General features: G+C 43.3%; 1 protein-coding gene across 11 annotated transcripts in view; it reads right to left on the bottom strand.

The window, feature by feature from the left end:
* The window catches only part of STXBP5 (syntaxin binding protein 5), a 110440-nt gene extending 96383 nt beyond the window's left edge, over positions 1-14057 (bottom strand). For 6 of the 11 annotated variants that reach the window (XM_061471490.1, XM_061471493.1, XM_061471496.1 and 3 more), the window contains exons 1-2: positions 12994-13865; positions 10447-10544 (exon numbers count right to left, since the gene is read on the bottom strand). In XM_061471490.1, coding sequence (XP_061327474.1) covers positions 10447-10544; positions 12994-13146 — 251 coding nt within the window. In that variant the 5' untranslated portion in view covers positions 13147-13865. Of the gene's footprint in view, positions 1-10446; positions 10545-12993; positions 13868-13931 lie in introns of those variants that run through there. The other 5 variants (XM_061471489.1, XM_061471488.1, XM_061471495.1 and 2 more) reach the window with 4 other exon arrangements.
* Between the last annotated feature and the right edge of the window lie 1134 nt (positions 14058-15191).

Genomic DNA, 15191 nt, shown 5'->3' with positions numbered 1-15191 from the left:
TAAGTCTTTTTTTTTTTTACTATTCCCTTTAGCTATTAACACAATTGGGAATATATTCACATTACTTCCGTGTGTAATGCCTGAAAGAAAACAAGTAGAACAATCAAGTCCAAGACAACTGTGAGTAACTGGTGAGGAGCAGGGGAGGGGAATGTTTGGACTTACATTTTTGTTTACATATTTTTTAACTGAAAGATGGAGAAATACAAAACAAATTTTCAAAAACGCTAGTATTTTTTTGTGTGTGTGAGTAGCTGCTATAGCTGTTATTTGAATACTATTTTCTTTGGCCAGCAGCCCTTATGAAAACATGGAAACATTACTAATAAGACCGTGTACTTTAAAGAGGTAAGCTCCCCCATCTCCTTCTTCACAGGTTAGTAACTCACCAGGATTTCTTTGTAGAGCGCTATGTTTCCTATCTAATTATTTTAAAGAATGAGGGAATATTCACCATGCCAGCAGAAATCTCATTATACTTAGTCACTTAAATGGAAGTTTACTGCAGGCTTTTTTTGGTGACTTTCCTTTTTATCTGACATTTAAGGGCAGCTGTGAAGCTAATCTCGCTGCACCAGTTTGGAACATGTAAAAAAGGGAATGCCAGGCAAGTTAGTGCTTAGCAGCCCATTTTGCATATTAATAAGCATCACTAAAGCTTAGTAACTGTACTTCTCATATCAACACTACAAAGTTCAGTCAAGAATGTTTTTCAACTGTGAAGATTAACATCTGCTCTGTTTAACAAGGTATTAAGACTGGATAAAGCATATGTTAGAAAAATACAGGCATGCTAACCCTATCAATTAACATTAAGTGATCACAAAAAAAAATAGCATTCTATTCTTTTTCCCCTAATAAGCAAGTAAAAAAAAAACAAAACCACAAATTGCTTTTGTCCATCTGTTGCTGCTGACTATAAGTTGGTGTTACTAGGTGGGAAACAATAGGACCTTTAGTAGAAAAGGGTATCAAAAACATTGGCTACCAGCTGGATTACCATTTTGTCTACTCTGAGTGTTAAATGTATCATTTTAACATGAATCAAAGATCTAATAATGTTAATCAAACATATACAAAGTACAAGCTGGCAGCAGCTTCAAGAGGCTATGTAATACAATCCCCTTCTTGAAATGCCATGAATCACACCAAATAAAGCAATAGCTTGCTAAACAGAAGTACGAAGGCCTTGCTCCCTTTGGATCTGCATCTTTTCTTTGGTTCTCTAGTTTCCAAAGGTAACATACTTCCTGTGAAGCCCTTTCACAAGGCTGTAAGAGCAGAAGGCAACAACTAGTTCTTGGAGAATCCATGTGATCTACATTATAAAAGGGCGAGTTTGATCTAGAGTCTTCATGGTGGTGAACCTAACCTTTTCTTTCCACTAATAACTGTTCTTATGAGCACTGTCTGGTTTGAATGGGACAAAAACTTGCTCTGGACATGAAAGCAGTGATCACTGCAATTACATTATCTCAATTTTAGAAGGAAATTGAAGCTTCAAGGTGCCCAAACAGAAGCCAGGTTTTGTTACTACCTTTAAGACACAAAACAAAATCCTGTGACATTCAGTGAAACAAAGTAGCCTTTAGTTATTTCTATCAAGCTATAAACTTATCTATAGAACAGTGATCTAGTAGTTGATTTTGCAACTAAAGTCTGAAGCAACACTTCAGAGTGCACTTTTTCAACTATTATTAAGATCAGCATCATTGCTATTACACAAAAATTAAAATACTGTGTTTTAATTAGCTCTGTCAGCACAGCCTTGCATTCTTCTAAGTATTTCATCTTGCACTGTTTTCTAGCAGACATTTCAAGTTTAATCTACTTTCACTCTTGACACTTAGAAAGTCAAACAAATGGAAAAAAAAAAAATCTGTAAGTACAGAACCACTGCTGGAGAGTAGAACTACCACAGGAAGTGGGTGGGGAAGATCTGCTCCTGAATGTCAGTGAAAAGTTTTTACAATACTAAAATCAATCTTAGTCAGCAATTGGTAGAGCTGCCTCAATACCAGCATTCCCTCCCGCCAACAAGAGAAACTTAGCAATTCAAAACTGACTAAGTCTTTGCAGTTAGTGATTAAGTTAAAACAACCAGTATGCAGATCAAGACTGCAAAGCTGTACAGATCTCAGACAAAGGCAGGTTTTGAAAATCTTACCAAGGAGAGATTTTAACTGCAAGACAAAATGGGCCTCATTTGTGGTAGAGGGCCTTAAACTGAATGTCAATATGTCAGATCAGGCTAAATGATCACCACAGAAAAAGGAATTTCATGACAGCCTTGTAAAAATGAAGGGGAATCAGGATTTTCAGTACAAGTCTCCAAAGGCTGACAGAATTGCTACATATTTTAGAAATCTACTAAATAAGAACATATACCACTCAGCCACAGTCCTCACTAGTGAAATATTCCAATTTTAGCTATTTCCAAGACCTTCATTATTTCTAACTGTGCCTGAATTCAGTGATACAAATATCACTGCCAGAGACTTCAATTATGTCATTAGACCTTCACCTGCATTTGCACTGTAAGTCAACAGAAGTAGTAACTTAGTGTTCCCTCTCATAAACATGTAAGCTGTGTTATTATCAAGTGCCCATGATAGAACCATTGACATGAAAAAGGTGATTAATACGTGATAATACTTCCAATCAAAGACCTCCTGCAGCATATGCTTATCCACATCCACAGTTGCTCTTAGGTGCACCTGCCCCACCATGACCTCAGCCACAGCCCCTTCAGAAGTAAACCTGCTGTAGCTTGGCCTTACCCATGGCTGTAGTCCCTCCAAGGTGTACCTGCTCTGTCATGGGCTTATCCATGGCTACACACTTGAAGGTGTTCCAGCATGACCTCATGCACAGCCACTGGTGATTCAAGGAGCGCCTTCTCCAGCATGGCCTTATCCTTGGGCTACAATCCCTTGGCACAGACACAACCATGGCCCCAGACACTTTGAGATGAACCTACTCTGGCCTGGGCTTATCCATAGCCACAGACACCTGGGGTATCCAGCTCCCACATGGAGTCATGCACAGGTGATAGTCCCTTTGACTTGAGCTCACACTGCAGTTTCAGCCTTCCTGTTACAGCAGCACAGAAACAGCAGCAATGCCCTGGTCATCCGCCAGCCCAGGAGCATCACCACTGTTGTTACCAGAACGTTCCCAGGCACAGCAGACTAAAATGAGCAGTACAGTAAGCAGCAAAAGCAAACAGCAGCCACTAAGAAGCACTAGACTCTACTATGCAGTAAGGCAAGAAAGCCTATGGCAACCACAGGGGTCTGACAAGTGACTTTATACCTGTTATTGCTATTCAGCTATTAATATAGCGCATTCCAATCAAATCTATCATTATCTCAAACCCTTTGAGTACCATGTTGGGCACCAAAAAAGATGATCATGGTTTAACCCCAGCCAGCAACTAAGCACTACGCAGCTGCTCACCCACTCTCACCCCATGGGATGGGGGAAAAGACTCAGAAAAGTGAGAAAACTCATGAGGTAAAGATAGTTTAATAGGCAAAACAAAAGCCAAGCAAAACAAGGAATTCATTCACCACTTCCCATCAGCCGGCAGGTGTTCAGCCACCTCCAGGAGAGCAGGGCTCCATCTAGTTACTTGGGAAGATGAACAGCATCACTCTGAACATCCCTTCCTTCCTTCTTTCCCTAGCTATATGTGCTGAACATGATGCCACATAGTGTGGGACATCCCTTTGGTCAGTTGGGGTCAGCTGTCCCAGCTGCATTCCCTCCCAGCTTCTTGTGCCTGCTCACTGATGGTGTGGTGTGAGAAGCAAAAAAGGCCTTGACTCTGTGTAAGCACCACTCAGCAGTAACTAAGACATTGCTGTATTATCAACACTGTTTTTAGCATAAGTCCAAAACATGGCTCCCTACTACCTAGTATGAAGAAAATTAACTCTATCCCAGCCAAAACCAGCACACCAAGACTCCCAACAAGTATAGCCATGGATTTATGAAATACTTTTTAAAATACTTCTTTGCTTCTCACACCACACCATTTACCATAAAGAATTCAGTCATAGCTTTCTCTGTGTAGGACTAACTTGCTATGATCTCATACATCAAGAGTTACACGACTCATTATGGCATTTTGGACTTGCTTCATTTCAGAATATCTGAAGGTAGTTGATTTTCTTCATTAAGGGAATGAGGATTTTTCATTGAAAGAAATATGAGAGCTAATGATACTCTCATGAACTAAGTACTGGAAGCAATTAGAAGAAATGTGGAGAGTTAAAAGAAACTGAATTGTGATAAGATTAATGTATGATTTAAGCATAGTTTTTGTGTTTAAACTACTCTGTGTAAATAGGGTGGCAATGTAGCCCATGAACATTTTCATATTAACAGATAATCAGTGTTTCTGACATGACACTTCTGTAATATTTTCAGTAGCTTTACCGATGCATTCTTCCCAAAACAAGAAAATTTAAGTCCAGAAGAGCATTGATAAAGGTTGAGACTATTCTCTTCCGTGTATAAATGTCAAACAATCCTGGCAATCCACAAAACAGTAGTTTAGTTCTACTTTGGTATATACACAGAATGGACAGTCTTATGGAATATTTTAGGTTGGAAAGGACCTCCATGTTCGTCTGATCCCACTTAAAGCTGTGCCAACTTCAGTCAGATGCTCAGTTTGAAAAACTGAAATCTGCTCTCTGCCACTGCCCTACTGCCCTTTCTCCAGAAGGAAAAAAGACCTGGTATAGAGCTACTGCAAAAAAAAAAAAAAACAAAACCAAACACACACACAAAAAAGGAAACAAACAAACAAAAAACCCCAACAAAAACAACAACACACAACATCTCAAGCTGATGTTTCTGTGAGAGGAAAAGCAAACCACAAAAAAAAAAAACAACCCTCACACGGTCAAACTGCCTAGCATAGACTGAATGATCCACAGGAAAAGTATTTTTAATGAATATAATCACATCCCAATTTTTAAATGGGATTTTGTTAGAGCTTCAGAGAATTCTCTAAATCGCTTGAATCTTTTGCTATTCATCTACAGTAAAACTATCCAGATGCTGCAACATAAACATTTAATCAGAAACTGACTGCATGGAACCAGACACCCAGGCTTGAGCTATTTTGATCAAAGAATAACAATTTTAAGTTCTTCTCACAAAGGCCAGAGAATGGAAGTCAGAGAAAGCAAGTTTTACACACCTCAAATGTATGAAAACTTTAGCCATTTGCTTACATAAGAGTAATCTTTTACTTCTGAAAAGAATGGGAGGAAACAAACAGATGCTGACACTCAGAATTACTGGGATCTTCAGATGTTTAATGACAGAATGACAAACAATCTAATTTTTCTCCTTCCCATGAACTGGGTTTGCAACAGAAAGAAACACTCTACCTTAATTAAAAAGAATAAAGAGTTCCAGGCACAATGTGGTTTGTGTGGAAGGCACAACACTTATTCCTCTTTATTCTCAAGAGATTTCTAGTGGAAATGGTCTTCCTTTTTAGGATTCACTCTATCAAGACAGAGTCTGAGCTTCAAGCTTCAAATGAGTATTTTTAAGCCATGAAAGAGAACTAGGGATACTGCATTCATATTGGCAGACAATCAAAATACATCTCATTTGATATACTGTCCTAGTTTTGCTATTGAGAAATTAAAGCACAGAAAACCAAAGAAACTTGTTTAAGATGAATCAGTTAAACAGCAGGGAGCAGGAGAATTCCTTCCATTTTTCTGCTTTAGCGTCAAAGCCTATTCTACCTCCTATAAAAGCAAACAAAAAGGCTCAGGCAACTATTAGATTCAGAGCCCTGCACAATTAGTAACTTAAAGATCTGATGAAACGACATCCTAAAGGCAGACAAATTCTGGAAAAGTCCATCATGCCTTCTCAAACATCATTAAGGTTTGGATGCTACCCTGTCCAGATGACACCTGACTGAACGGCTTTAAACTGAAAGAGGGCAGGTTTAGATTAGGTATTAGGAAGAAATTCTCCACTGGGATGGTGGTGGACATTGCAACAGGTTGCCCAGAGAAGTTATGGATGCCCCATTCCTGGAAGTGTCTAAGGCCAGACTGGATGGGGCTTTGAGCAACCTGGTCATGGGAACATGTCCCTGCCCATGGTTGGGGGGTTGGAACTGGATGAGCTTTAAGGTCCAACCCAAACCATTGTATGGTTCTAAAAGGACTTTAGAGCAGAAGAGCACAAACAATGGACAGCACAGAAACAAGGCTATAACCTATGAGACTGAACACTGTCAAGATGCCATAGGGTGAAAGTCTACCCAATTAAATCATTCAAGCAAGAGATGAGTATATATGTACTCAAGATTTAACTTAACTTATTAGAAGGTTTTGTTATCTGCTGGGAAAACAAAGCACAGGCAATTATCCACCAAACTTCCTAAAGACTCTGGACTTCAGGAACTAAAAGGATTACATGTTCTGCTGTAATGGTGTGGGTGTGCACAGGAAAGAAGTAAAGTAGAGATGAACTTTTAACTACTTGATATCTAATACATTTGGGACACCAGCTGAATCCCTTTAAGAATGGAGAAAGTCAAAGATACTGGCCTGCAGTATGAGATAGCTTACATTGACCACTAGTTTGTAATCAAGAGCAAACAATTACTTCTTGTGGGAAACACATCCACAAGCATCCAGCACTTTGCAGAACGTTGAGCCTGAGGCAGAACTGCCACACACAAAATCCAGGCCACCAGCCAAGACTCAAACACCTCAAGCAGCTAGAACAAGTGTCCTCTGATCAACACCACAAACTCAAAGAAACAACTCAATAAGCATGAGCAGAAGAGTGTGGGTGTATGCGAGAAATAAATTTAAGATTTTATGTCACTCAGCACTGTGCTTTTGCTCTTGTGCCTACCTCGTCACTCAGTTTCCCCTGCAATACAGAACACAGAATCAAGCAGCTTGACTTTCATCAGCAGATCCTGATGTCAGGGAGAAGGTCACAACAGCTGGCTGTCCTACAATCAAGAGTAGAAACCTCTCCAAGATTTGTATTCTACTAAGCTATACACTTTGTAACTTTCCCCAGAGTAAAGAAACCAAAGCTGTCTGTAGCTGAAAATGGAACAGAGCCTCTGTTATCAACAGCTCAAGATGATCCTTTCTGTGGAGAGCACAACATACTTTATTAATTCAGGATAAGACCTGAGCAATATCAGTCTGCCTCAGAAACACTTCCTTTTAAGTCACCTCACTAAATCAGAATTAGAAATATTTATAAGTAACTCTTGAAATAAACCTAAGAGGTTTGTTTTTTTTTTTTTTAAGGAATACCTGGAATACATCACAAGTTAAACAACTGAATAACCCCATGCTGTAACTTTGGTGACTCATAAGGTTTAAGTTTTACACTAAAAGCAGTCTGCTTCTAATGTTTTTATAGACTTCTCTCCCTCTCAAAGCTACAAGATCTAGAACCAAATGCTGGTTATGGGCACAGAATGGCAAAGTCCTGCCTCTGGCACACTAGTTACAACTCAGCAATGCTCTCCTCTGATTTTAACCCATCACACCTAGCACTGCAGACAAGAAAATTAACATAGTAGTAATTCAAATCTACATGCCACCTGTATTTCAGGTATTTGTATTTTCACAATTACTTTGGGGACTCAGAAAATTAAATATAGTGTTGATATATTGTCTTTATCTCTGATTGAAAATATTCTAAGTCAGTGAATTCTCAGAATATTTGTATCCACAGATTCTGGTTCTTCAGAAAAAACTTCCGTTCTATTGTAACTGTATCAATACTGGAAACAAAATTTAGCATCTGTGTGTTAGAATTCTCTCTGTTCCTCCACTAGTGGTTACAGAATTCCCATAAAGAAGAATGAGTGCAATTGAGAAAATTCCCATTCATATTAATCTGCTCTAATCAATACAGGGTTTGAATTTATAATACCCAAATTGCAGACTATTCAAATACAGAGAACATGTTCTGTAAAGAGGTTAGCTGATAAAGGACCCAAAGCCAATCAAGACTGTAACATTAATTTCTTCACATATTAATGAAATCTAAAACAGGATAGCTCATTCCTTGATTTTAAAATATTTTATCTGTAATACCCTTAAAAAAAAAAAAAATTGCTTCAAAATTTTTCAGATCACTTACTTGCAATAGGAAGGAAGTGAAAGCTTGACAATACGCACCTATACTTGAAGATGCAAAGAAAACACTAATATCCCAGATCTCATCTGCTGGCAGGCAATGAAAGAGGCATTAGCATTCCTTTACTTCTATGCTCTCACAAGAAAAATGCAGAAGAAAATGAGGATTGACTTTACTCCCGCTTTTAGGATTTACTTCTCAGTGGAATACCTCTTGACTGGCTCTCAGTCTTTCCAGTCTGCATGTTGTTCCAATTAAAAACATTTTTGCAGCTCTAAAGAGTAAGTGGCTCCCACTTTAATGAAACCTTACACATAGTTTATTGCTCGTAAAAACCTTGTCAGGTAAAGCATTCTGCAGGTCAACAAGCACTTTTTGGATGCGTTCCTATCTTTAAGCAACAGCATGAAATAAGCACTTCTTGCAAGTTTCACTCCTTCTCAAAGAGCACCTGTCAAATCAGTTTCACTAGGGTGAGAGAAAGGCTGGTTTTACATCAGGAAAATGTTCAAGTCTATCCCTTCTGCCTGCACACCTCCATCCCAAAGAACAAGTAATCATGGAAGATGCCACTTCTGCAGTGTTGATGGATTAGAGGGCTTAGCGTATCAGCTGAAGTTGAGGGTTTTTCACTAGTTCTTCCACAAATCAAGACCTGCACCTAGGTACTAAGAAGCATATTCACCTTCACCAAGTTACGGGAACACCAACATTTCAGCACAAAACCTCCCCCCTTAGGAAATACATTTTCTGTCATTGTTACTGTGTCCTCTCACAATATCTGTTTCTTGCCTAACAATCTTGCAGTACTTCTTTCAACTATTTAGAAAGCAATTCACACTCTGAGATCTTGCAGATGTAGTCATGGATGAGTGCAAATAAACAGTTTTTTATCAAGTCATCATTTCCCAAACTGCAACATCATGTTGCCCAAAATTACAGGTAAGCAAGCTCTAAACAAGTGCATTTTGATCTCTCCTCCAGAACAAATCCTTACTTTTAGGTCTCTCTTTTCTCATCTGTTCTACTGGTATGAGTGTAATTAACAGCACCACCCACACTTCATTCTTCATTTAAATCAACTCTGTCACCTTTTTAAAAGCAAAATTTATGGAGTTCAGGGTAGTTTCAAATACAGCATTAAAAGCAGTGTATGGTTATTACTGTTACTTATACTTTGAATTAAAAGATCATAATAGATATCATTATAGATACCATACAGGCTACTTCAGCATCTTCTTAAAGTTTCGATTTGATAGTGAAGCTCTAATTTTTTTAACTTGTAAAAGACAACCCTCTTAAGACAATTAACCTTATGGACAGAGCTGTAATGTTAGTGAAAGAAACAAAAAAATGTTCTACTTGCAGACTAATGTAAGCAGCAAAGGGAAAGGAAAAGATGATATTTACCTACAGTTTAAAGAGGATTAAGCAATTTTTTTTAGCAAGATGGCCTAAGCCTTCCTCAAAAGAGTCAGAGTTCAGTCAATTTCACAAAAACAGAGAATTTAATTAATTCCCTTCTGCCGAAAAGTAAAGTCTGGGCAATGGCAGTGTGGATTAAAAAAAAAAAAAAAAATATCTATGAGGCATCTTCTTTTAAAAATAAATGTTTAAATATATATGTTGTTACATGGCTTGGATAGTACCACATGGCTACGGCACCATACGGCTATGAACATATGGGTAAGTTCACTTTTAGTGAACAAAAGGAAGCAGGGTTACGGGTGCTTTATTCCATAAATTCATTCTGCTCATCTCAGTCACTTGGAAGCTATTAGTGAGACGGAATTCCTGTACCCTTTAGTGTCCCCCCGAAACCATCTTTTGGCATAAAGAAGCAGTAGCAGGTAACTACAGTATTACAAAGTTTATCTCATGAGCAAGACCAAAAAAACCTCACCACCCAAAAAACCCCACGAAGCAGCACAGAATTTTTCCACCTCGGAGAATGCAGCAGAACAACAAAAGAACACTCAACCCAAGTCTCTAGATTTGCAGTCAGCTGCTGTAAACTGTCAGCACCCTAGTAACCCTCTACAAAATGTTTCTATTAACTTGAGGTAATGAGGACTAAGCAGCCATGCCCTACATCATTAATACAACTTGAACTGACATAAAGAACAACCAGAACAGCCAGGACACCCACTAACAGAAAACAGCTTTTTTTCCTCCCCTCCTGCATACCCGGTTCGCACCAGACTCCTGCATGGTTCCAGCACATGAATCAAAACATTACTTGCATGAGGTGCACTAAATCCGCTTCAGATTATAAAAGGATACAGCCTTAGTGCTCCAGTCTGAGTCCCGATGGCCAGTATTTTCTGAACCGGATCAAATGCCAAGGCAGAAGGTTGATAAGGGAAACCATGGCGTACAGTCTAACCAGTCAGATCATAGCAGTAACGATGGACCAAGCAGCAGACCAAAAATAAACAGAATCAAAATCATATGTTATTCAATGTTAATCACAATTGAAAAAGAAACTACAAAGCATTTTAACAATAGAATAAGATCTGCTGTATTACATGAACCAATTAAAAAAGATTGTTTTAGTCATAATTACCCTTTCATCCTTGATTATCAAGTGACAGTCACACTTAGTGAAACTTAATTTGAATCTTACATTTCTTCTCTACAAAGACTATATCAACTCAGCATTTTATTTTTCCATCTACCTCATTCTCTGAGTAACCTTCTTTCCAGTTCTAACAAAGGTGCTAAACTATCAAAAAACAAGATGCTCCTAGGAAGTTTGGCAACAAAGCCAGAATCCTCATTAGAACTACTACAAAGAAGAGATTCAGAGCAGCCCCGCAGAGAAGGACTTGGGGGTGTTGTTCGATAAGAAACTTAACATGATGCATAAAGGAGCCCAGAAAGCCAACCGTATCCTGGGCTGCATCAAAAGGAGCATGACGAGCAGGTCAAAAGAGGTGATCCTGCCCCTCTACTCTGCTCTCGTGAGACCTCACTTGGAGTATTGTGTCCTCAACATAAAAAGGACGTGGAACTGTTGGAACAAGTCCAGAGGAGGGCCACGTGGATGATTAGGGGACTGGAGCACCTCCCATATGAAGACAGGCTGAGAAAGTTAGGGCTGTTCAGCCTGGAGAAGAGAAGGCTGCTTGGAGACAGTATCTGAAGGGAGCCTATAAAGATGCTGGGGAGGGACTATTCATTAGGGACTGTAGTGACAGGACAAAGGGTAACGGGTTAAAACTTAAACAGGGGAAGCCTAAATTAGATATAAGGAGGATGTTTTTTACTGTAAGGGTGGTGAGTCACTGGAATGGGTTGCCCAAGGAAGTTGTGAATGCTCCATCCCTGGCGGTGTTCAAAGCCAGGCTGGACAGAGCCTTGGGTGGCATGGTTTAGTGGGGGCTGGAACTAGACGATCTTAAGGTCCTTTCTAACCCTAACGATTCTACGATTCTAAATTACTAGACCTGCTTGTCTGAGAACCACTTCAATTTCAATCCAACAGGCCCATGACAATGCAACCTCTCTCAGCACATGAAGAAAAAAAAACAAAACCAAAAACCAACAAGTTAAGCTCCATAGAACCAACCTCTTACCCTCTGCTACCTCTCCCTCCCCCAAAGTAGACCCAAAATAGACAAAACTAAAGAACACCCCACCAACAAAGCAAAACAACCTTCAAATATGGGATTCCTGCCTAGTATGAAGTTATTGGCACACCTAGCTTTTGGGTTAGCCAAGACTAATTTGGAAATTGACCAAATGGTAACTCCATTATACCTCTCAGGCTGCAGTTAATCAGAACTGAGAACATAAAAAGTGTCACCTACTTTATTTGTTATACACAAAGTAAGCCACACAGATGCTACCTATGCCATCTCAAACCCTTTAGGTTAAAGCAGAGTTACTTCAGGACCTCACAAATGCATAGCAAACTTCTGATATACTTTTAATTCACTGAAGTTGCAGTCAGACCTTCCATCTCCCGTTTTTTCACAGTGAATAAAATCTAACTGGTAACAGTTCTGCTTTTTTCCATGCTTTTTGTGAACAACTTGCAAAAGTGGCACAAACACCTGCAATACTAGACAAAACAAGGAGGCGAATCCTCAAACAAGCTCATCCATATCGAGCTAGGCACTGTAAAGATAAAAATAGTTACTGATATTCGAACAGTTTTTATTCCTCCTGGTACAGCTGGTAGACTAATTCGCTGCATCAGTTTCTGAACCGTGCGAGCACAAACCGCAGTTACTGTATCACGCACAAACAAATAAAAAAAAAAAAACAAAAACAGGAACTTTTCTTCTGTCTCTGGAGCAGATCTGCAATAGCAGCATCGGCAACTTGGCAACACACTGCAGCGAAACCACCACAAACGTCTACAGCCTTTTTCAGGCGCAAAAGAACAGGAAAATGTATCTCCAAATAATGCAGAGCGACAGATTCCTGTCCTCTGGGCCCATTAGCAGAGGCTGCTACACAAACGCCACGATAATCAAGCCTGCACTACAGCTAGGTATCACTCCTTCCCCCATCCATCCCACTCTTTCTACGAAGCCTTCGTGAACACTGCCAGTATTACACGCACGAAAGAGCCTGGAAGACGACAAACCTTGAAACTCTCCAGGAAAGATGACTACGGAAATCCAGTAAGACCTGTGCAGCTACACCCACCCCTTCCTTCCCTTCTCCCCCCGCCCTCCCTTCCCAAATAATAAAATCAAACAAGTAAATAGAGCAGGCTCGGCGAGGCCGGTACCGAGAGGCAAAGCCCTCAGAGCCCACCGCGGCGCTGCGCCCCCTTCCCCAGCCGCCAGCCGGCTAGGGGCTGCAGCACTCATTCACCTTGCAGAGCTGGAAGTGCTCGGACTGGAGCGTCTCCTGGATTTCGGTCTCCCGGTTCCCCGCCTGCTGCTGCTGCGCGGCGGACGACGCCGAGGCGGCGGCGGAGACCGCCGTCAGGCCGTCCAGCACCTTCCTGATGTTGAATTTCCTCATGGTCTTCGGCGGCGAGGGCGCTCCGCGCTCCCCCGGCCTCGCCGGTTCGCTGTCACCGCCGCCCGCCCCGCAGGCGGCAGACGAGTCCCCGCCGGGGAGGGCGGTGCAGGGGCGGCCCGCGGCCAGGGAGCCGCGCTCTGCGCCGTGGGGCAGCTCTCCTCGTCCGCGGGGACGCCGGCGAGGCGTCAGTCCGGCAGCGCAGGGGCGCTCCTCATCGGTGGCCGCGGGCTCGGAGACGGAGACTGGAGCCAAGCAAACAGCAGCCGGTCAGCCCACCGGCGGCGCCTCCGCCGGTCCCACACTCGCCGCCCGCGCCTTACCCGCCGGGGCGCACGGCTCGCCCCGGGCCCAGCCGGCTCCGCCCCGGCCGCCCCTCCCGCTGCCGGGGCTGCGCGGGCTGCCTTGCTTCGCCTCCCTTCTCCGCGGAGCTTCCGCGTCCCCCCCGCGCAGCTCGCCTCACATCGTGGCGGCCGCGGCCGCCGCTGTCATCCGCCTCTGCGTGCGTGTGCGTGTGCGCGCTTGTGCCGGTCCCCTCCCGCCGCCGCAGTCTCTCCCCCCCTCACAGGCGCCCGCCCCGCGGCTCGGCTCAGGCACCCTCCGCCTCCTCAGAGCTGCGTGCGCTGCCAGCCAGTCACCAGCAGGGCTTCTCCCGGTTGCTGCCAGCGGCGGCTGCTGCCACCGCCCGCTCCCACTACCATCATCCTCCTCCTGCTGCTGCTGCTGCTGCTGCTGCTGCTGCCACGGGGGGCGCCTCCGCCACCTCACAACGCCTCACAACCCCTTGCCTGACAACGCGGAAGCGCAGCGCCCCGGGGAGAAGCGACGATAGCGATTACCACGGCGCCCTGCCTCGCAGCAGCTGCGCGAACGCGCATGCGCGCTAAGAACGCCGGCACCCGGATGTGGTACTGTCCGTTCCCCCCCTCACTGCTGCGCTCCGCGCTGCTCCAGGGCCGTAATAGCGTGAGGGGTAGGAGTGGGGCATGAGCTGGGTGTTGGCCTCCGGCCGGGCGGAGCCAGGAGCAGGTAACAGGTGGACGCGCTGTCCCTGCTGCTGGCACGGTGCTGGAGGCGTACGGCGGCTCCCGCGTGAGCCGGGCTGCCGTGGAGGGAGCCGCGGAAAATCCGCTGTGGAGCGGAATGGGGGGAAGATGATCCCCATCCCGCGGCGTTACGGACATCGTAGCGGGTGCGAGCCGGAGCTGGGACAGCGCCTGCGGTTTACCCATGGCGCGGCGTCGCCGTGTGGCGGTGGGGCTGGTGCTGCCGGGGGAGCGGAGAGCGGCGGCGGGGTCGGGGGCGATGCAGCGGGGCCGTTTCCAATGGCAGTAACAGTTACCGGAGGAGCGAGGCCCCCCATACCCCCTTCGCCGTGGTGGTGGAGCTGCTCGGGTGGCTACTCACAGCCAGAAGCGGCTGGAGGCGGACGAGTCACTGCCATCTGCGAAGTCACGATCAGTCCCCGCCGTGCGAGGCGAGCCTATGGGGTCACCACTGTCCTTCCATCCAGTCTTACTAATTCAGCAGGTGGCACAGAGTTATAGCATGTCTTTCTGCTAACCACTGTCGTATAGCATTCCTTGCTCTGCTTTGATTTGTGTTTTAGTACTAGATTGTGGGTTTGGATTATCTAGTCAGTGTTCAGGTAACATACTACTATTTTCTCAGTGTTTGTTGTATTATTAGTATTTGCAACCCTTTCCTGAACTTTCTTTTCAACCAAAAAGAACTGGAAGATCAGTCATCGCTTCTGGAGGGAAAACTTGTAGAGATGTGATTCAAGACCTTGCCTCACATCTTCCAGCTACAGTGTTAATGCCGTAGCAGTAAATGGCTCCACCAACATTAAAATTCTGCTTTTAAGTTGTGTTTCCAGCCTGGTAGCCAGGCGTGCTTTATTAGCACCATAAATGCAAAAGTGCACAGAGGGATCATCATCATCAAAATGCAGCCAAGTAGTTACAATACAAGCGATCATCATAACCTCAAAAGCAAAAGTTCCACAAACTCTTCTTAGAACTGTAACTCCATGTCAATTTACAGCC

This window comes from Pezoporus flaviventris, unplaced genomic scaffold, assembly GCF_033815535.1.
Source record: "Pezoporus flaviventris isolate CSIRO_AGI_PZ_B2104156 unplaced genomic scaffold, CSIRO_AGI_Pfla_v1 ptg000066l, whole genome shotgun sequence".
NCBI classification, from domain to species: Eukaryota; Metazoa; Chordata; class Aves; order Psittaciformes; family Psittacidae; genus Pezoporus; species Pezoporus flaviventris.
This window is presented reverse-complemented; position numbering and strand designations above follow the sequence as displayed.